Here is a 20462-nt window from a genome sequence, read left to right as displayed (position 1 = left end):
AGGCTGTAGCACATACGACTGTGCAGTCATAAATGCCACTGGAAAAGAAGCATGGTGCTGACAATTCACCAAAGCCTGTTCCATCAGAAAGTCCATCCATCAGGCACCCCCAGTAAAGTCAATCACTACTTGACACTGATATTTTTATTCACAATCCTGTTACAGAAGAAAAGAGGGTTTTGCTGTCACATACTATTTCTTAAACTTACTACACTGGCACAAAATACAAATTCACTATGGATATTTGTGACTTGTACCCTTCTCAGAAACAGCTATTTGGAATCAAGTATGACAAAAAGAGTTTACCTCCCATCACTGATGAAGGCTGTTAAAGCTCTGCTTGGGCAGCTGCCTGCACTCTCCAGGCTTTTAAGAGGAAAGCTGGTGGACAATGGGCTGCTGTGTTGAATGCATCTGCACAGATTTTCATGCACCCTCAGTTCCATAACTATGCATCTTCACAGTGCCCCTTTTCAAAGCGGTCTGACCTACATGTGAGAAGCAGCAGTGATTTTCTTGGAAGTGAACTTCTTGGTACAACTGAATGGTGCACTTTTTAAGAAATACCTCTGATGAAGTTAGCCAAGTTGACTTTTAACTCTTGCTATGGGGAGTCCAATAACACATTTACCAAAATGAAGTGAGCCAAGCAGCAAAGCAGGTGAGGCTTTGATTTGAACAGCACATTCTAATTTAGGTGGGTGGCAGGGGAACAGTATCATCCCTTCCAGCAATCATACCTGTCCCACTTGAAGCCTCTGTGTAGTTAAAAACAAAGTTTCACGAGTTACTTCATTGTCTCCATCTGCTTGGTGTGAAGACACCGAGGTAATAAACCAGTTTAAAGTACAGCTTAGTGCCAGCAGCTATGCAGTTACCATTGTGATTTGCTTTATTTTCAACCTGGCCACATAAAAGTGATGGTGTAGCCTCCTGGAAAACAACTAAACCCAGCTGTATTTCACCTGTGGACAGTCATTTCCAGGGGAGTTCTGGCTCAGCAGCAAGGATGGCATCTGGTTTGAAAGGCAAGACTGTATGGGCCCTGGGCTCACAGAGCAGAAAGGAGAGGCCAGTGCCTGTTCTCCCTGTGAGCACTTCCTCTGCTGCACTTCCCTCATTTTAACACCACCTGTGACCACTCTGACAGAAACCAAGGCATGTCAAAGAAGAAGAAAACTGCTACCATGGAACACTACATGCAGCAAAGAAGTAGCAGGTATAAAATACGAGGAGGGCAAACCCTTGGGAAGCAAACAGATCTCTTGGAAAATGGGGAGGAGAGCTACAGTGGCTTGGGTGGATATTTATGAACCACAGTTGTGTCCAGCTCAGACAGCACCATTCTCTGAGTGCCTCTCTGAGGGAGGATTATAATCCATCTATATTATTTCTGCTCAGCTGTTTACTCCACTAGATGGGAAAATCTGCATCCAAACAGCAGAAACTGCCTTATAAAAAGTCTCTTATCACAAGCTTAATTAGGTTTACTCCCACCACAAAATAAATTTTGTACTTGATTTTATGTGATTCAGTTTGTAGATGCAGCATTTTGGTTAGCCTTTACACGGTGCGACATACAAAGACAAGTGCTTGTGTTTTGTAGAGTGTTTTTAGAGATTATAAGTGTTGAGTGCCTTGAAACTTATGAACTTTCACCCAAAAATACTTTAGTAGTGTAGTTAAAAGGTTAGTCAAAACTGGCTTTAAAATTTCCAATTATCAAAAATCTCTACTTATGCAAAGTTTTTCCAATGTATCATCTATTTTGACTGACGTATAATCCAAACCTTGAATATAAATCTAACACTTTTCTATTTGAAACAGTGGGAATTTATCAATATGTTATTCCTCAGTGGCCTTGTAAGATTCAATGATTTTTAAGATGCTTCTATTCTACTGCTCTGCTGGTGTCTGTAGAACAGGAGAAAAAGATAAAACCAGACAACTGAAAAAAAAACATTCTTATAACTATAAACTTGACATACCTGTAGATCCTCTTTAGTTTGATATTGAAATTATTAAAAAGCAGGCACTACACTTAATCAGAGCCATTATGGTTCAAGATTTAAGGAACATGTATGGGTCAAGATGTAAGGAACATGAAGTATCAAATTCTTTGGCAATGATGACTCTGATGCCTGCAAGGCAAACACCTATGTGTTGCTATAAGCTAAAATCACTTCTAAGAGCTCACTGATGTGTCCTCAAATGGTAAAAGCTACCAGTTAAAATGAAAAACTCTAACAGAGAAGTTCCCATTATCCAGCACTTGCATTGCTTGGTCTGCATTTTCCTAATATAAAACACGGTAACTGCAAATGCTTACTCATTTAAAAGAGAGAGGCTATCACACTGTGTTGATTCCAGATATCCCAGAAAACAGTACTCAGAGATGGATATTCCAGCTCTGAGAAATGTGGTGTAACTGATAAAAAACAGAAAGAAGCTTGACTTGTTGTAGATCTGTAGATGATCTTAGGAGAATCAGTCCAGTCCAGAAGCATAGTTCACATAACATCGAAATTCATTGGCTAAATTTCGTGAGTGTTTTGGAATAAACTTGCACATCTTCACATCAAGATGCTTTGCTGCCTGTTCCTCCATGACTGCACCTGCAGCAAAAATTTGTATTCAAAAAGAAAGAACAGTTACAGAATATTTGAACTTTTTTAATAGCTCCTCCAAAATGCATACATAGAGAGCCTGGTTTTTTTAAGGAAGGCAGGCTTAAAGCAGCTACACTCTCCCCCTTCCTTAACAGCAGAATCTATTGGGAAACTTAGAATAAATCTAGAAGAATGGAAGACATCCCAAGGAAATGAATGTCCAAGAAATTTCATAAAAATAAGTAGAGTGTATTAGTGCCCTTTTTACAGAAAGCAAACTTGAACTCAGTCTTCTTGCTACATTCCAAGGAAGTTAAATGGTAGGGCACCATGGGAAATGCAAACAGATAACATCTATGCTTTTGCTTACATAAACCATGGTGTGGTATTTGCAGCTACACACTGAGAAATCAGTGCTTGGAGCAGAAAACTGAAGGACCACCTATTCATTCTAGGGAAAAACTTCTGAGAATCACCGTTGTGTGTGACTGCCAGGCTTTCTGTGGCCACATTATTTTAATTTTTCTTTATTTTGTCTGCTTGGCTGCCTTCCCTCAAATTGTACATACAGAGGGGTTTTTGCTTTTTGGAAAGGTCTCCCAGATGTCTTCAGATAACAGTACAGTAATAACAATACAGTTTAAGAAAAGCCATTACTTGGGTAGACACACATCACTTCTCAAACCAGCAAGTGCATCTTCCACAAGTACAGATATCTAGTTATCTGATTTCTGCTTTTATCACTGTTTTTTAATTCCTCCTGCTGTATTTCAGCATAAACTTACACATAAACAATAACTTGCACCTGTGTCTGCCATTTCCAGATTTCAATCACTGCAATTATAGAGAGTAGCCCTTCTACAAGAAAAATAATATTTCTAGAATTTTGCTGGATGACTTTATAATTCTTCAAAAATTCAGTAAAATTCATAATGCCATAGGAAGAAAGTACTGATCTGAACTATTAAAACCAACTTGCCTTCTGTTTAAAATAAAGGCTGAACTCAAGTACTCAAATAAAAAGTTTGGGATGCATATTCCTCCTTAAACTGATGATAATTCAGATTATTGAGTTAGTATCTGTCTCATGTAAGTTTGTCACTAGAAACAGAGAAAAAGGTCCTTAAGGGCACCTAATATTTTTATTAGTTATACCTGTACAAAGCAGAATCTTTCCTTTTGTTAGATATTTGATGGTCTCTGCAGTCTTTTGAAGACATTCCTCAGATAGATAGGGTGGATCAGCTATTACAATGTCAAAACTGTGTGGCAGGACATTTTCAGGTAAGTCCAAAGGGTGGTTGTAATCATAGAAGATAAATTCTTCTCCATACACTGAAAACCTTCTGTCATACTCCAGTATACACACAGAAAAACCTTCACCGTCCTGTTCTTTCAGTTTCTGGTACACACTCGGTGCACTGACACATGCTATCCTAAAAAAAACACACAATAACTTAAAATTGTAATTTTAAAAGACAAACAACAACAATAAAACTCTACAGCAGTCCTCAGAGAGGCTTTGGGAAAACATTTTAATCATTAGTCCCAAAAGTGGAAAGTATTCTTCCTCCATTCTAACAATTAACTACTTTAGTAACAAAGTCTTAAGTATGGAAATCAACCCCATGCTAAATAAAATCTTAAGCTTAACTACAGAGAAAGTCTTGTTTCAGAAAAGCAAGGCAGTACACTCAAAAACTGAAAAATTACTGTTTATAAAAGTAGGAAGAAAACCAAGTTTTTCCATCTGTCCTACAGAAACATAATATAAAAACTAAGAAAGTAATTACAAGTCAATAATATGCTCTGAAGCACTTTGTATTTCTCAAAAAATTAAGAATATTCATAGTAAACTTTTACAAGGTACAACCTACAACATTCAGTGACATAATAAACAGGCAGATCAGTATAAACTATTAACTAAATAATATCAAAGCAGCTCTGCAGTTATCTCAGTTGAACATAACTGAAGTATAATGAGTAATGAATTAAACTGCATGCTCTTGTCTATATAGCAGAAACAAAATATTTGCAGAAAAGGCATGTTAAATCTGTAACACAATTATTAAAACCTACCTGCCACCTTTTCCAGCTGCCAGAACTGCTTCCTTAGCCAGGCACGATGCAGTTTCATCACTGTACCAAAACTGGCTCAGTTGCTGAGAAAGATAATGCACAATTACAAACAACATCAAATCTTCTGGCTCTGCTATGCAGAGTTACGTGTGGCGAGTCATAACTGAAGAAAACCACAACCCATAGCAACTTTTCAGTTCACAAACTGCCAACTGGAAAGGTGATTGTTATCCTGACAGTCTTTCTACCTCTGTAACCTAGTTACAGATATACAGCAAGTACCTTACACCCTTGTGTTTCCAAAGCATGAAATGTAGTATCAGGAAAACCAAGTAATCCAAACCACTGACAAGGTATTTCAAACCCAGTGTGCAGATGCACATTATTTATGTGCTCTTAAATTGAGTTACTTCAGCAGACGAGGAAAAAGGATTTTGAAAAGTGACAGTATAGGAAGAAAGAAAAGGATAAAAAAACCCATAAATAAGAATGGATCAGAAAAAGGAAGACCAAAAAAACCCAACCCAGAGACAAATCAGAAATCAGTCTGCCACAAATAAAAACAACCAGTAAAACAGCCATCCTCAAAACCAAAAAATAAAACACACACACAAAAAAATGTGTTATGAAAGATCACTTGGTCTTGTTACACTATGTTTGTCTCAGACTCAGGGAAGAGTCTTTACTACTATTACATCACAGGCTGGAGTTAAGATTTCCAGAAGGGAGAGATGCTTCTGTTAGCAGCTTCTTTATTTCCTCTCCATGTACTTTCAGTTTGTACCCCCCATGCACATGCAGAGCAAACAACTATACTCAGATTTAATACTAAAACAAATTTCCCTACAGTGTTGCCATCCATTAATAGGAACGTCTTGAACATTCCCCTCTTTAATTTCATGTTATTATCCAGCCACAAAAGAAACTCGGTCAGGGCTACTCCTCTATCTGTGCTTCATTCACTGAAATTTATAGTTCCTTACCCAGTCTTCTTCTATTGAGCCAATGGAATATTGATTAAACCCTTGGGAGGTCTTCATGCCTTCTCTCTGCTGCTGCTCCAAATAGAACTCCTGGAGGGCAGCCAACGTATGGGATGAAAGCTGGGGGATGTCATCATCATCGTCCATTTTCTTAGACGTCAACAAGAAAAAAGAAATTAATTAAATAAACCCTTTTCAGTGGTGAATGTTTTTTGTAACAGCATAATCTTGTGAGGTAAAACAACTTCCACCAAGAATGCAGCTAACTAGGAAAACCTCTAAACAAAAGAAAACTTATTCCCTCTGCTTAAGTGCTCTTAAATCAGCAAGAGGCCAATTGGAAATAACAAGTCTCCACAGAGAATTCAGGAAGAACAGCAACACTGTTCCCTTTCTATACAACATGGATTTAGCTTGTGTTCTTACAGGGAAGTTGACATTACAATTCTTTGTTTCCTGTGAATCTGGAAAATCCTGTAGAAATAATTCTCTTCCTTCCTAGAAATAATGATAGCTATTGGTCATTCCTTTCCATGTTCAAAAGCCACACAATTTTAACTCCAAATGAAGTAAACCAGCATTCTAGCTCAGCATCACCTGGTTTTAACTTCCATGCCATAAAAAAGATTCCTCTAAAGGCCACAAATCTAAAAGGAAAAAAAAAACAAAACCAAAACAAACAGAAACTAAAAAAAAAAAAAAAAAAAAAAAAAAAAATACAAAGCAGTCAGGAAGGTCCAAAGAGACACGGTATGTACCAGTGGAAAAGTACAGCCATTTTCAGAAAGCTCCTGAAGTGGGTTCTGCCCGGAAGCATCCCTGAGCCCTTTGACCCCAGGCAGCGCAGCAGCCTCTCCCAGGGAACGGTGCCACCTCGTGGAAGAATTGCTTGAAAGGACTCAGCATGTGAAAAGCACTGGAGAAATCTGAGAAAGATCTTTCTCTCAAGAAACCCATTTTCCCTGCATCTGGCCTAAGAACCACCACATGAGCAATGTCTTCAACTGAGCCTGGAGACAGCGACACACCTGCATTATGCAGAAGTCGCCAAGAACCACGGCCACCTGAATAGTGAGTGAACATTTCGAGTAATTTCAAGTGGAGCTGCCCATGGTTTTTTCTTCTCCTCATTCCCTGCATTACAAGGAGAGCTCCGGAACTGGCAGTCTCCTCCCCTTCCACCCTTCCTTCTGCTTTAGCAGAGCTTTCAAGATGAAGTCTCCTAAAACAGCTTCTTCCTGCTTGCTGGAAAAATGGTACCTTATCCTGGCACTGTGAGATAACATTGCCATTCCTCTGACACAGCACACAACTAAGGACATCTCTTATCTGGCTTTTCCAGAGTATCATTTATTGACTTGCTGGCTTCTCAGGCCAGGCTGGCCGAATCAGGAATTGTTCACAGCCCAAAGACCCACCTATGACATTCGTCTGACACAAGAGAATTCCACAGTCAATCTACCTAGTAAAACCAAGATCATTATTCTTCCCCTAGTTTTTTGTTGAACAGAACACAAATGCTTTAAGAATATTTACATTATTAAATTACATATTATTTAAAGTATTTATTATAGAAATCACTGTATGTCCAGACAGATAACACAGTTTCTAGCCACAATGCTCTAACAACACACAGAACCATAACAATAACTCTAACAATACATAGACCCATTTTAGGTCCTATACAACAATTCATTTTTGGTAGAAATGGTAGAAATTTGCAATCACTCCTTAACTCACAATTTTTTTTTTATTAACTGAATGATACATACAGTAATTTGGTTTGCTATTACCCCCTAAGCCTGAACACATCTATGCTTTGACACTAAGAAACTGAAACAGCTGCTAAGTTTCTTCTTTTAAGTCAAAAGTTGAAATTTTTTGATTTTCTGTTCAGTGAGCCCATACTGGCATTTGCAAGGACTAAATCCATGCCCATGAAACCACACCCTCATAGATAAATCTGCTGATGAAGAATTTGCTATTGTTTCAGGAGATAAAAAGGCATACTGCCATAGACATCTTTTATCTATTAATAATCTTTTTGTTGATTTTTTTCATAGCCTTCCTTTTGGTTTGTAAATTAAAGCCTTAGGAACCAAGAAGTAATTAACTGTGAGGTTTTGCAAGGAGAGGTAACTCAGAACATATGCTAAAAATATTACATACACCTATTACAAATGCCTCCAAAGTTCAATATATTTTTCTGAATGCATATAGTGACTCAGGTAACTAGCATGAAGACATTCTCATGCTTAAGAACTACATCAGAAAATTCTTAAAGCGAGTTTATGTGTGCAAGACTTGTAAATTTCTTCAAGGGAGACAGTTCTACTCTTTGAAATCCCTTCACTATCCCTTCCAGAAAGTTCACTGCTTTCAAGTCCAAAAGCAACCCTGAAAGTTCTGTGGGAGGATGAGAAGCACAGAAACGCACAGTGCCTCTGGCATGTGGAGAACAGGTGATAAGAAAACAGTAGGAAAGACTGCTAAAAGGCCATGGAATAGAAATACAACTGGAAAGCCATGCTGTTACTCACTAGGAAGAGGAGTGTTAGCCCTTTAGATCTTTTACCAAGAATATAAAAAGCGTATGTGCAACTTCAGAAAAGATTTTATTCTAAGAGTAACCTTCAACAAAAGGCAGAGAGCACGAAATGGAGTTAAATCTAGTTCTCTGCGTTTTTTCCGATCTGCCCAAGTCAGTCTTTGAGATAAGCAGCTCATCATCCACGGTGTTTGCAGCACACACCGAGAAAAGCTGGCCAGCGGTGTGCAACCATAATGAAAATCACCTGGAAGGGGCTGCATCCACCTGTCTGGAGGTAGAGAAGTCCTGATCTCATAGACTGGAAAGATACTAAATGTCTGGACTTGTGCCCTGACACCTCAAAAGCCGGGATTTCACAATGCGTCAAAGTGACACATAAAGTTCATAGAAGTTCTCAGAGGACTACCAAATACGCAGAAACTACACTGGATCAGCAAAGTAAAGTCAGCAGGCCTGGTGGCTACTTCAAGCAAAAGGAAAATAGGATGTGTCCCAGCTCCATTCCCATACTTTTCAGTAAGCACTGAGGGCGCGCAGGCGGAGCTCGGGACGGCCGGTCCCCCTGCACGTGGCTGACGGGACACACGGAGGGTTCCCGGAGAAGGCCCTTTCCTGCTGTCCCCTCCCGCGTGTATCGATTCGAGGGCACCCTCCAGCCACACAGAACCCCGAGGAGACAAAGGGTGACCCCGGCTAGTCCGTGCACACTTCGGCCGCCATCGCCCGCGGGGCGCAGCGGGGTCGGGCAGTGAGGGGGTCGGTGAGGGGTCGGGCAGTGAGGGGGTCGGTGAGGGGTCGGTGAGGGTGCTCCGCGCCACCGCCCTCCCGGCGGTCACGGGCGGGCGCGCGCGGAGGCCCCAGGCCGCGCCCTTCCCCGCGCGCGCCCCTCGCGCCACTCACCACCCGCCGGCTCTCTCCCCGCGCGCGCGCAGCTCGCCCCAGGCCCCGCCCCGGCCCTGCGCGCGCCGGGGGCCGCGCGCCCCCTGCTGGGCGCGGCGGGAAGGGGCGGAGTCAGGCGGAACTCCCGGGCACGCCCCCTGAGGCCCCGCCCGCGAGCGCGCCGGGGAATCGCGTGTGCGCCGGGATGTGGGACGGGTACGGGAGCGCGGCTGGGTTAGGGTGAGGCAGCCACGGACACGCGGCCTGTCAGACCTGGAGAGCACAGGCATCCCTCGAGTTACATATCAAGTGTTCAAAAGCCACGAGCTTCTGCCTTGCACCGCAGCCCAGAGCCCCAAACTGTTTTTCTACATCTGGCTCTTCTGTCCAGGCTTTCCATTTCTATTACGCGTTAGCAGGCTGGAACAAGCTCCTTTTCTTGCCTACAAACGGAAGTCCAGCCGATTCTTAGATGCTTTCACAAGATAGCAAGTTTTAAAATACCTTCCTTGCTTAACTTCATAAAATCATAGAATGGTCTGGGTTGGAAGGGACCTTAAAGACCATCTAGTTTCAAGCCCACTGCCGTGGGAAGGAACACCTTCCGCTATCCCGGGCTGCTTCAAGACCCATCCGGCCTGGCTTTGAACACTTTCAGGGATAATCCCCGGCTCCTCTGGGGGACCTGTTCCAGTGCCTCACCACTGTCACAGTAAAGAATTTCTTTCAAGTATCTCATCTAAACCTACTTGCTTTCAGTTTGAAGCCATTTCCCCTTGTCATGTCACTATATACCCCTGTAAAAAATTTCTCTCCATCCTTTTTGTAGGCTCCCTTCAGGTACTGGAAAATTTAGGTGACCCTAAATCCTTCTCTTTTCCAGGCTGAACATGCCCAATTCTATTAACCTTCCCTCATGCAAGAGGTATTCCCTGCCTCTAATCATCCTGGTGTCCCTCCCTGGGACTTGCTCCGACGGAGCAACATCCTTGTGCTGGGGACCCCAGAGCTGGAAGCAGTGTTCTAGGTGGGATCTCACTAAAGCAGCAGGGAAAAAATTAATTCACTATATCTTTGCCTTTTGTTATAAAAACTTCCAATTTTCCTGTTTCTCATGCATAGGAAGAACATGCTGGTCGGGCACTTCTCATGATTTCACTGCCCCAAGACAAAAAGCTCACCCATTTTCCTCATTCCTTCTTTATAAAGTCTGAGGTCTGTAAAAATCATGTGCATAAGTCTTGTCTTTCTATCATGCAATGACTCCCATAAACCAACTCGCAGGAGGTTGCCCATCAGATTATTTAACCTGACAGCAGACTCTCCTCCTGTTCTCCAGAGCAACAAGTTGTATCAGCAGTGAGCTGAGTAAGAAACTGCTGTTTTACCTACAACCTGCTCAGTCTTCATCTGCCACATTACATCGTGGCTGAACAGAAAGTCAGGGGCTCAGCACTGGGCATTAACAAACAGAGCAGAACTATTGCTTTGGAAGACAGAAATATTAAATTAATGATAAAATATTTTTGCAGCACAGCTTACCTACACAGCAGATAATCAAATTTTCTTGCCACCACAGGGTATGGAGATAGGCCAATTTTTTCTTCATATGTTCATATTTTTAACCTACCTAATGTGGAAACAAGGTTTTTCATGACAGTAGAGGACTGTGGACATTCTCATTTGGTTTAAAAAATTTCTTTGCAGTGTGGATCTGGCATTCAATGCATTACCCACTTTGTCTTTGAAAGTTCTTGACAAAAACAAGTCTTCATCCCAGCACAGAAGACTATCACATATGGAGGGCATTCATATCTTTTTATGCTATCACCACTGCTGTAATTTAAAATAAACAAACCAACCCCTTTTTCCTGCATTGTGCAAAGTGACAATTGTCTTGATATTGATACCTGCATAGCATTACTGAGTGCAGCAAGAAATGTGGCTTAGGTACTACAGTAAAGTGACACTTCAGTAATGTTCCTATTTCATGCATGTTTGTAAGGCATTTCACATGAAAAACATTCTGCACAGGGCTGATAATGAAAGCAGAAATGAGACTAGGGCAATACACGCTCTCAGTCCAGATTTCCCAGAGCAGCAGACTGCCCTTTGGCAAGCAATTCCTCCTCACCAGAAAGGTTAGACAGATCACATAAGGGCACATGGCTGGGTGGGGGCTTGGGGGTGGGCAGGATGACATTATTTAGGTTATGATATCAGATCCTACTTGGCAACAAACACAGCTCAGGGCCTTGCCTGAATCCTGTTACAAGACAGTTCTAGAAGCAAAGCTCCAAAGGAGCTCAAGTGACCCTGTAGGAAGGAAAAAAAAACAGGTTATCTCTTATTGCAATTTCTTTGGGATGCAAGGACAAATGAATCACAAACACAGGAATTAAAAAGTGCACCCTGAAAGAAATTTCTTAATATTTGGGTATTATTGTTCCCTATTATTTTTTGCAGACAGGTATTTCCAGTTAAGCTATCTCCCTGTCCTTTCACTGACAGACCCATATCACACAGCAGTGACACCAGTGTCCTTGAGACAAACCTGATGACATAGATCACTGCCCCTTCACTAATCATTTGCTAGATCTGAAACAGTGTTTTAAAACACAGTTCTACCCTGGAAAGAAATAGCAACTTGTCACAACGCTTTTCTGTTTGGGAGTTTGAGTTTTTATTTTTACTGTATTGTATTTTTTCTCTACTAATGAAATTCTAGTTTCGTTCTTAGTGTAGCATAAGCCATAGCCATATGAAAAAGTATAATCAGCTTAAATTAATATGAAAATATATTATTAAATTCTAAATGTAGAATCTTCCCTGTTGCCATTAATTCTACAATGTTTCTAGTACCTTTTTTCTGGAAAAAACCCCAAAAACAAAAACCTCAACATGTTTAGGGCTGGCAAACCAACTGCACATTGATTTGGAAGGCAGCGAAGCACACAATGCTTTACAACCATACAAGGATTATTTCTAGTTAATGACAACATAATCCTACTCCTGATGATGGAAAATAGCAAAGTGGAAATACTCTACTTGGAAAATAACCTGCAACACCTCCTCTTTGTAAGCAAAGCTTGCTGCACTTTTACTTTCACTCCCAAGCTGTTCCCCCTACAGATGCAAAATCAAATGTGTATTGGAGCCCCGTGGGGTACCTGTGGGCCAGGTGCACCACAGCTTCCCAAGACCTTGTGGCACAACAGGAGGACAGACTGACAGTCAGCCTCCTAAAAGCTGTCAGTCTCTCCAGGAAATTCAAGTACAGAAGTAAGCTTTCATCTTTAAGTAGTTCATGGAGTCCCAACTCTTTCTCTGTGGAGATAGAAATGTTAGAAACATGAGAGTGAGACAGGATCCCTGTGACTTCTTTCTATTTTGCCAAGCTTTGTGCATCCCTTGGAAGTGATTCAGGATCCACAGAGGGCTACAGCTTTCAGACAGAAAAATGCTCTACATAAGTGACCACTAGTCACTTAATACCACCTAGCGGTACTGACATTTTAAACAGACTTTACAAGTATTTGAAAAAAAAAAAAACCAAAACAAAACCACCCAACCTTTCAACAGAAATTACCAGTATCTGTACCTCTGTACATTTTCACATCCCCATAGATTTTACCATGGCTTCTGACTTACACGGTTCTCTCAAAAAATATCCCCAGATACACGGTAACAGCCAATCTTCATGGCATTTTCTGGCCCCAAAGCCTTGTCATGGTTGTTTTTGCTTTTTCCCTCAAAAGATGTAATCACTCTGCCATCACAAGAAGCAGGAAGGAAAATATATAAAATATATTTAGCAAAACCAGTAAAATTAAAGTGGAACAGAAAATGCAGTCAAGTAGCAAACATGTACAGCAGCAGATTTTACAGTTTTTCCTACACATACCTCTGCACTTTTCACACACGCTCTTTAAGGAGAAGGAAGAAAATAGAAATCAGATAGTGTTACGAAAGAAAACATTTCTTTTCCTGAACAGTAAATGGGGTTTATTACTGCTTTCTGCTTTTGAAACTCCAATTCAGACTATATATATACCGCTAAGAAAAATAAGAGAAGGACACCCTTTTCTCTGTCCCTAAAGCAAAATTACACTGTCCTCCTTTTACAGACTATACTGGTATCTTAAATAGTTACACTCACAGGATCTAGACATTATCTGGCCATCTTAAGGGATGCAGGTAACAAACATTTTAACCAAGATACAAAACAGGTATCCAATTTTTCCAGCTTTCCTGAGGCTGAGTGAATTTTTTTAAATACATGTGCGCTTATCAAAATCCATGTTACAGTACATTTTAACAGTAGTTTGTTAAGAAATCATGAAAGTGCATAACAGCCTAAAAGCAGGCAGAAAGTACTTCAGAAGAACAGTCTTTCCTTAGTGGCAGAAGAATATAAGCCTTTCCCAAAGTAGTGTTGATCTTGTGTGAGGACATCAGTGATCTTCCTAGAGATTCCACAGTGTGGTGGTGGGCTTTTGGCTTTGGGGGTTTTTTTTGTGAGTTACAACAATCATTTCAATGAGAAAAAGACCATTAGTAGTATTGTGCAGTTCCAAAACTAAAGCAAATGTCCTGACAGCTTATTAAACCAAGTTACCAGTGAGGCTTTCCAATCAATACTTGTGTTGGAGTCTAGTGATGACTTTCATTCAGGGAACACCAAACACGGAGATAGGAAGAGTTTGAATATGCCACAAACCTAAACTGCAGCATCCAAAACAATAAGTTAAAGCAAATCAAACATATTTGTCTTTACAACCGTTAACAGTAGGCCACACAGAGAGAGGAAGAAAAAGGGAAGTACATCACACCCACAGCTTTGCTTTACCCTAACTTGCAAAGGCAACAGCGTGTCAGGAAAATGAAATCAAATACCATTAATAGATATTAAAGTGAAAACAGCTGTTCCACAATATTCAAAATATAGACAGCAGAAAAACTAGTATGTATCCATCACAGTGGGTAGCTTCCTTGTTCTCTTTGGATATATAGATTTGTGTGGAATGTTTTCCAAAATAAAGATGAATTTATTATTTAATTAACAAAACTTACATTAATAGTATCACATTTCATTTCAGAATTCCAAAACAGTACTTTCTCCCAACAAACTTGTTGATAAAATGGCAGGCTTTTACTAATCCCTTTCAAGATGTCATGGGTTAAAAGTTACAAAATAATACTTCTATCTTGTAGAAGTTTTCTTATTTTAGAAGTTTGATCTATTTTCCTTTTTCTGGATTAGATTGCAAAATTATCACGTTCTTCTCTTCCTCCATCCCTCTACCAGTTCATGTACAATCTGCTCCTTGGTTGGCTGTCCAGACAAATTCCACTTGGAGGGTTGCGCTTTCCTACTTTTCTGCTTGTAAGACATGCAAAATCACTGAAGGAAAAAATACACCACCAACTCCACCACTCACAACTGAAGCCAATATTAGTTTCAGACAGGCAAAATTGATGGGGTTTATGTATACTTAGACAAACAAGTGTGAATAAAGGCTTTGTACCCAAATCGATCAAGTTTATTCCAGAACTCATATTTAAGGTAAAGCAGAATAGTTCCATTTTCTACATGAAAGGCTCTTGGATATGCTGCTGTTAGTCTTACCAATTGCTTTCAGGAATTTCCTCAAAATTACCTTAAATGTTTCTGTCCTTCCCCAAAATATTCACTGAACTAAACCATGCTAATATAAATATATAACTGCATAATCTTACTTTTGAAACCAGTAAAATTCTAGTGATACATACAGCCAAGATATATAGCAAGCTGTCACCACCATAGTTGTTGCGTAGTTTTACTTTCAGGATTTGTGAAGCAGTTTTTTTCCCTTTCCTAAATGATGTAAGTGCATGGAAGTAAGAGGGGAACAATAGAAAATACCTGTCATTTATTTAAATGCATTATAGCACATTAGGAACGGCTGCCTGCAACTGAGCTTTTCTGATACCCATAAAGTAACATGCTGTTAGATGTTCCTTACATAGGAACAGATTACGAGTTTGGAGAACATTTCTGTGCCAGATACCATCATAAAAACTGTTTAGATTAAATACACACATAGAGACACACACAAATGAAAGACCCAGAAATCAGTATTCCTTTTGAGTAGACAAATGTCACCAATAATAGTGACCAAAAAAGTCAGTGTTAAAACTTCTCTTGGAAGATGGGGGAAAAAATTAATCTGATTATATATTCACAGTAATTTCTGGTAATTGCAGTCCAGTGTGAGATACTGCTGTTGCACCCCATGTCACACTTTTTTTTGTTGATAGACAAACTCATGCCTTAAGTGCTGATGTAAACCAAAGTTACTCCACCAACTTTTAACCTAATTACTGTGTATTCAGTGTAGCCAAAAAGCAAAAGGTGTAGCCTAATGTTTCATAATGTTGCTATTTATGTTTCCACTGTAAGGAAGTATAACAAATGCTTTTTCAGGGATTCAACACAGGTGAGATTTTAGAAAAACATTAAACAAGAATACACACAAATCACACATGGCCAAAACAAAATAAAAAAAAATCTTTAGTGGAAAACAATTTTATCCTCTTCCTGCTTATGGATCTTAAAAATACACAGTCATCATTTCAAAGTTGAAAATTCAGTCATGATAAGGCTCGATTACACAGCCATTTCCCAAGTCTTATTGCAATAAACTGTGAAATATTTCTATGCAACTTCATATCTTCAACTGTACAGATAAAACAATACTTGAAATCAACTAGCACTTCAATCCCTGTGTTTTTAATATATAAACTCAACACAGTATTGAATGACACATTTAAAATATTTACACACTTGACCAACAGCAGTACTAGCATTTATTGCCTTAAAAACTGCATGTTCACTGCATGGAGGTTTCTTATTTTGCACAAAGAAAACAAATATTATAGATATTTTTTTCCTAATTAAAAACTCCAGAATGGTTTAACGGGAGATTGAAAAGTGTGGTGAATTCTATTAGAGAGGTTTTTTATCAATTTCAAGTATCAAGCTGTAACAGACTGGAAAATTACATGGGTAGTAGTATCTTCCTCTTGAGGTTGGAAGGGCCTTCCAAATCTGCTTAAGAACAGCTTAAAAAGACAGGAAAAGCAGGGTAGGGAATGGGAAAAAATGGAAAAGCAGAATCAATTTTAATTCACTGAAAAGAAGGAAAAGCCAGAGATATCTTACTTCTGTTTCTAGAGCCCCAAGAAATCTCATATTGAAAAAAGTCTTATAAGATAGCTGAGAACTTGAGGCTCTAGAGCAAAACACACTTCATGATTTGATTAATGATCAGTGCTAAAAAACATTAATTTACTGAAAACAGAGCACAATCTACTCAAATGCAAATTTATGGGAGAGCAGGGCTGGCTCTTTAAATTTTAATTGTTATCAATAGGCTTTGGTTGTACTTAGTGACTGGAACAGACATGGGAGAAATGAGCGGTGTTTGTTCCTTGCAGAAAAATGTAAAAAACCCAAAAGTAAACCAAACAAAAACCCTACCACCACAAGCAGCACTTGTCATAAGCAGAGGCACCAAAGCCTTAATAACCAATGTCGGTCCTCTCCCTTTGTAGACCAGAACTGAGGCACACTGGTGGCAAATCTCACCTTATTTAAGAAGCCGCCATTTCAATCAGCTGTAATTGAAATAATGACAATTTACAGCAAGCATTACCGTACTGCAGTAGATCAGTCCTGGGAATACTGTACCACTGCTGCCTCTACTGGGCTTTACAATTATGAAAATCTTCTGTTTTCATTACAGTAAATCTTACACCTCACAAAACTAAAATTAAAGTATATAATATTTACATAACATCTCAGATCCTCAATGCATTTTATAGGCATAAGCTAATCCTCACAACATCCCTGTGAGGTAGGTAAGTGTTAATGCTATTTTAACAACAACACAGTTCTAGTGACTTGCCAATGGCCACAGAGGATCCTGTGGAAAAACATTACAAAATTAGAGGAGCCTGGCTCCTACTCCTGCGCTTATATTCATCAAGCAACTTCCATTAAAAAAACCACCCCTTCTTATGTAATTACTTAACCAAACCTGAAATTACTTGAAGTGTTTTACAAGTAGAATGCTGCAAATTTGTATTTTTAATTGTTATACAGATCACAAATTAGAATTTGCTTTCCCTTTTAAAGAACTGGATTTTAAATGGACAACTGACTGCTCTGAGTAAGCTTATTTTCTAGAACTACATGGCTTAGATACAAAGGGATTTGCCCAGGTAAACACTGGGGCTTTAGTGAGTTCTACTCACTGTGAAAGTGATGACTTCAATTCCAACCCCTGTCTTTTAACTAGTAGGATTTGGACATGCTGAGAAAACAAGTTTCTCATTCCTGAGAATAAACGTGAGCCCTTTACCATTAAATAGTGAAACACAAACCTCTGGGCAAAAAAGTAGCAGTTTCTGACGGTAATTCAGTGAAGCTAATTAAGGCATAAATGCACATGAAAGTGAAAGTTTCGTGCATCCAGTCTACTTCTTCCTGTCCCTATGTATCTGTGCTTTCAACAAGGTTTTGAATTTTATGATTGAACTCGATGGTCATGCTTGTCAGCATTGCAACCTATAGGTTGAACAAAATTTTTATGCCAGCATTAGAACTAACTATTACAATGGGGAAGGAGCTGGCAAAATGGAAAAGAAACTAGTCAGAGTGAAAACACTGGTCCAATAATCTGTTTCAGCAAGAAAAGTCTAGACAAGTATATTTGTTACAATTATATCATGTAGCTTTTATAACTCAGTTTGAATTGCCTTTTTTCTTCCTTCAAAACACAGGCGCATTTTTAGAACCATTATTCACTTTCCACCGTGAATGGAAAATCAGTGCAACGATGCTGTAAAACTTTCAGAACACTTTTATGGAATCAGCCCTCAGTGTTCACCACAAACAGTCTGAGTCTTTCCTGTGGACCTCAGTGTGCTTTCACATCCCAATTTACAGCAACTGGATGTGTAGAAGATCACAGAAGATTCTTTTTTTTCTATTTTTTTTGGTAGGGATACAGAAGTCAAATAACTCAGGTAGAAACGGTCACCAAGCTAGCAGGAGTATGAATGAACAGGACTTATTTCCAGAAGCTTTTGCAATCATTTCGTGGATGTCACTAAGGAGAGACATCTTACCATTGCTCTAAAAGAAACATAAAATGGCATGGAAAGATCCCTGTTGAATATATGAGAATGACAGTAAAATTAAAAAACAGGAGAGTGTAACATCAAGCAGGAAATGACAAAAAAAACCCCAAATCCTTACTAAGACAGTTTTTCTTTAACATATAATATTATTTTTAAATGAAGGGCAAAGGAAATTTTTAAACTTTAAAACTAGTCTTTGAAAGTGGGTGTTCATACTTTAGCTAGTCTTGATACTCAAAATGCTGTGTCTCTCTGCTTGTTACAACACAATGGGCCTGACAAGAAAAATAATGGGTATGCACATTACTTTACCCAGAATACAAACTCAATTTGCGCTCCCCTTCATCACAATATGCAAAAGGATTTCAAAACTTTAAAGTTAATAAATATTCTTAAATAGCGAGCCAGCTTTAGGATTAATAAAACAATAGTGACAGAGCTAGTTATAAAAGAAAGGATGACTGAGTGTATCAGTTACTCAGTCAGACCCAAAACATGGAATATTTGCTATGATCTCTTTGAAGACTTCAGTCTAGATAACTGACATTGAACACATCATAACAAACCAACAGTTCCTACTGCTGCTGATGCTCCCAGGCTTCACTGCCCTTCATCTGAAAAAACGAGGTTTCAGAACTTCTGCTCTATCCAACGTACAAACTCAGAAAAACTCCAGAAGCAGTTTCAAAAACAGCAAACCCCAATTTAAAAATAAAAACTCAGCCATCACAACAGTTTGAAACTGAATGATCTGCCAGGATCATTGTATTTTGTGCAAGTGCACAGTCAAGAAATCCTTTAAAGAAAAGCACTAGAGTTTCAAGAAAATATTGAGAGCAATACCCCTGTTATAAAATACTATGCAAGTTATCTTAGAAATAAAATACTATCTGGGAAGGTACATTGAGAAGTTTCATGGTCACTTTGTAATATATAAATCTGCCCTTGCCCAGTTTTCACATCAGTGAAGAAATCAGTTTCACATCAAAAGAGAAAAGTATAATAAAGAGATGGCATTTTTGGCCTTGTGGATCCACGCTTGAGACACTTACGGATTTAACTTAAAAGACAAAAAAGCAAAAAAAAAGCCTTAGATCACTTATAGCACAGCATTAGAGATTTGTGTCTATTGTGAGATTCTGGCTATTGTGACTAATTTTGAGATGAACAGCTGAAGAATGGCACAGAATTGCAAACATGAAGCTATACATAGCCATATAAAGGTGTATACCAGACTTTTTATATAAATTGTAAAAACACATGGGAAATAGTTAACAGCATAATCTAGCAGAGATCTTAAACAGAAGGGTCCACTTCTGCCTCCATGTATTTCCACAAAAAATCATTTTACTAGACATGCAGCAATTGTGTTTGCTTCAGTTTCCTCTGGCTCATGACAGAAGACAAAGCAGGCCTTGCTCTCATATTCATGTGCTGCTCTCCCTTGTTGGTTCTGTATACTCAGGGCACTATATTCAGCTATGATAAAAGCTAAAGTGCTGATATAAAAAACTAAGCAAGAACAGAGCAGCTGGGAGAGCTATGCAGATGTGGGACTGGATTCAGCAAAAACAAAAATCTCCTACAGCAGACTTCCCAATTACCCTTCCCCACTGGAGTCAAGCAGACATGCTTGAGTAAAAGGGTTTGATGCCCCTGTGCTAGCATAATTGTTTTAGCTAATGCCCCAACTTTGTAAAGTTTGCCAGTAATTCACACCTTTTGGGTTGTTATTGCTTAAGCAAACAGTTCAGTGTAGAAATACATTGCAGTTGCATGCAACCCAGGTGAGAATCAAAACAGATACTGAAAGTAAAACTACACATGAACCTTGCATTAGACACTCATTCCAAAACAACACGTCAACATGAAGGGCTGCAACAGGTACACAGCAGCTCAGTGCCAACATCCTAAACCAACTCTCAAGAGTCAAATCTTGCCTTAAATTTCTCACCTAAAGTATATGAGCTTTTTTTTTTCTTTTAAATTAAGGCAATGAAATGGCTACAGTTCCTAAAGTTCATTTTAGGGGAACAAAAATATACACCTTTTTTTTTCTCCGAACTTTAGGCAGCAGAACATAATGTAAAAACCTGCATTGCATTAAACCTGCAATGTCAGGTTGATGTAGAAAAACAGAACTAAACACAAGTTAAAATACCATTTGGTTTTTCT

At 39.2% G+C, this 20462-nt stretch overlaps 1 protein-coding gene across 3 annotated transcripts; it reads right to left on the bottom strand.

Moving 5' to 3' along the window:
• Positions 1 to 116: 116 nt before the first annotated feature.
• Positions 117 to 9225, bottom strand: EEF1AKMT1 (EEF1A lysine methyltransferase 1). Of its 3 annotated transcripts, none has more exons than XM_058846779.1 (5): positions 9123 to 9225; positions 5672 to 5821; positions 4689 to 4771; positions 3765 to 4045; positions 117 to 2615 (listed from the first exon to the last, which is right to left on the bottom strand). In XM_058846779.1, exons 2-5 carry the CDS (start codon positions 5816 to 5818, stop codon positions 2488 to 2490), a joined length of 639 nt encoding a protein of 212 aa, XP_058702762.1. In that variant the 5' UTR covers positions 5819 to 5821; positions 9123 to 9225; the 3' UTR covers positions 117 to 2487. The 3 variants fall into 3 exon arrangements, with proteins under 3 accessions (XP_058702762.1, XP_058702754.1, XP_058702770.1); XM_058846771.1 differs by lacking the exon at positions 9123 to 9225 and adding an exon at positions 8303 to 8941; XM_058846787.1 differs by lacking the exon at positions 9123 to 9225 and adding an exon at positions 6430 to 8221.
• Between the last annotated feature and the right edge of the window lie 11237 nt (positions 9226 to 20462).

Source organism: Poecile atricapillus, chromosome 1 (genome assembly GCF_030490865.1).
Source record: "Poecile atricapillus isolate bPoeAtr1 chromosome 1, bPoeAtr1.hap1, whole genome shotgun sequence".
Classification (NCBI taxonomy): domain Eukaryota; kingdom Metazoa; phylum Chordata; class Aves; order Passeriformes; family Paridae; genus Poecile; species Poecile atricapillus.
The sequence above is the reverse complement of the archived record's forward strand: the minus strand, read 5'-3'. Positions and strand labels throughout refer to the sequence as shown.

Excerpts from the sequence above, each read along its gene's own strand:
- EEF1AKMT1 (XM_058846771.1), bottom strand. The coding sequence starts at position 8,482 with ATGCAGCCCCTTCCAGGTGATTTTCATTATGGTTGCACACCGCTGGCC. Across the intron at positions 5,822-8,302 it reads CTCTCTGCCTTTTGTTGAAG|AAAATGGACGATGATGATGA; the intron begins GTTACTCTTAGA and ends TTGACGTCTAAG. Across the intron at positions 4,046-4,688 it reads GCAGCTGGAAAAGGTGGCAG|GATAGCATGTGTCAGTGCAC; the intron begins GTAGGTTTTAAT and ends TGTTTTTTTTAG.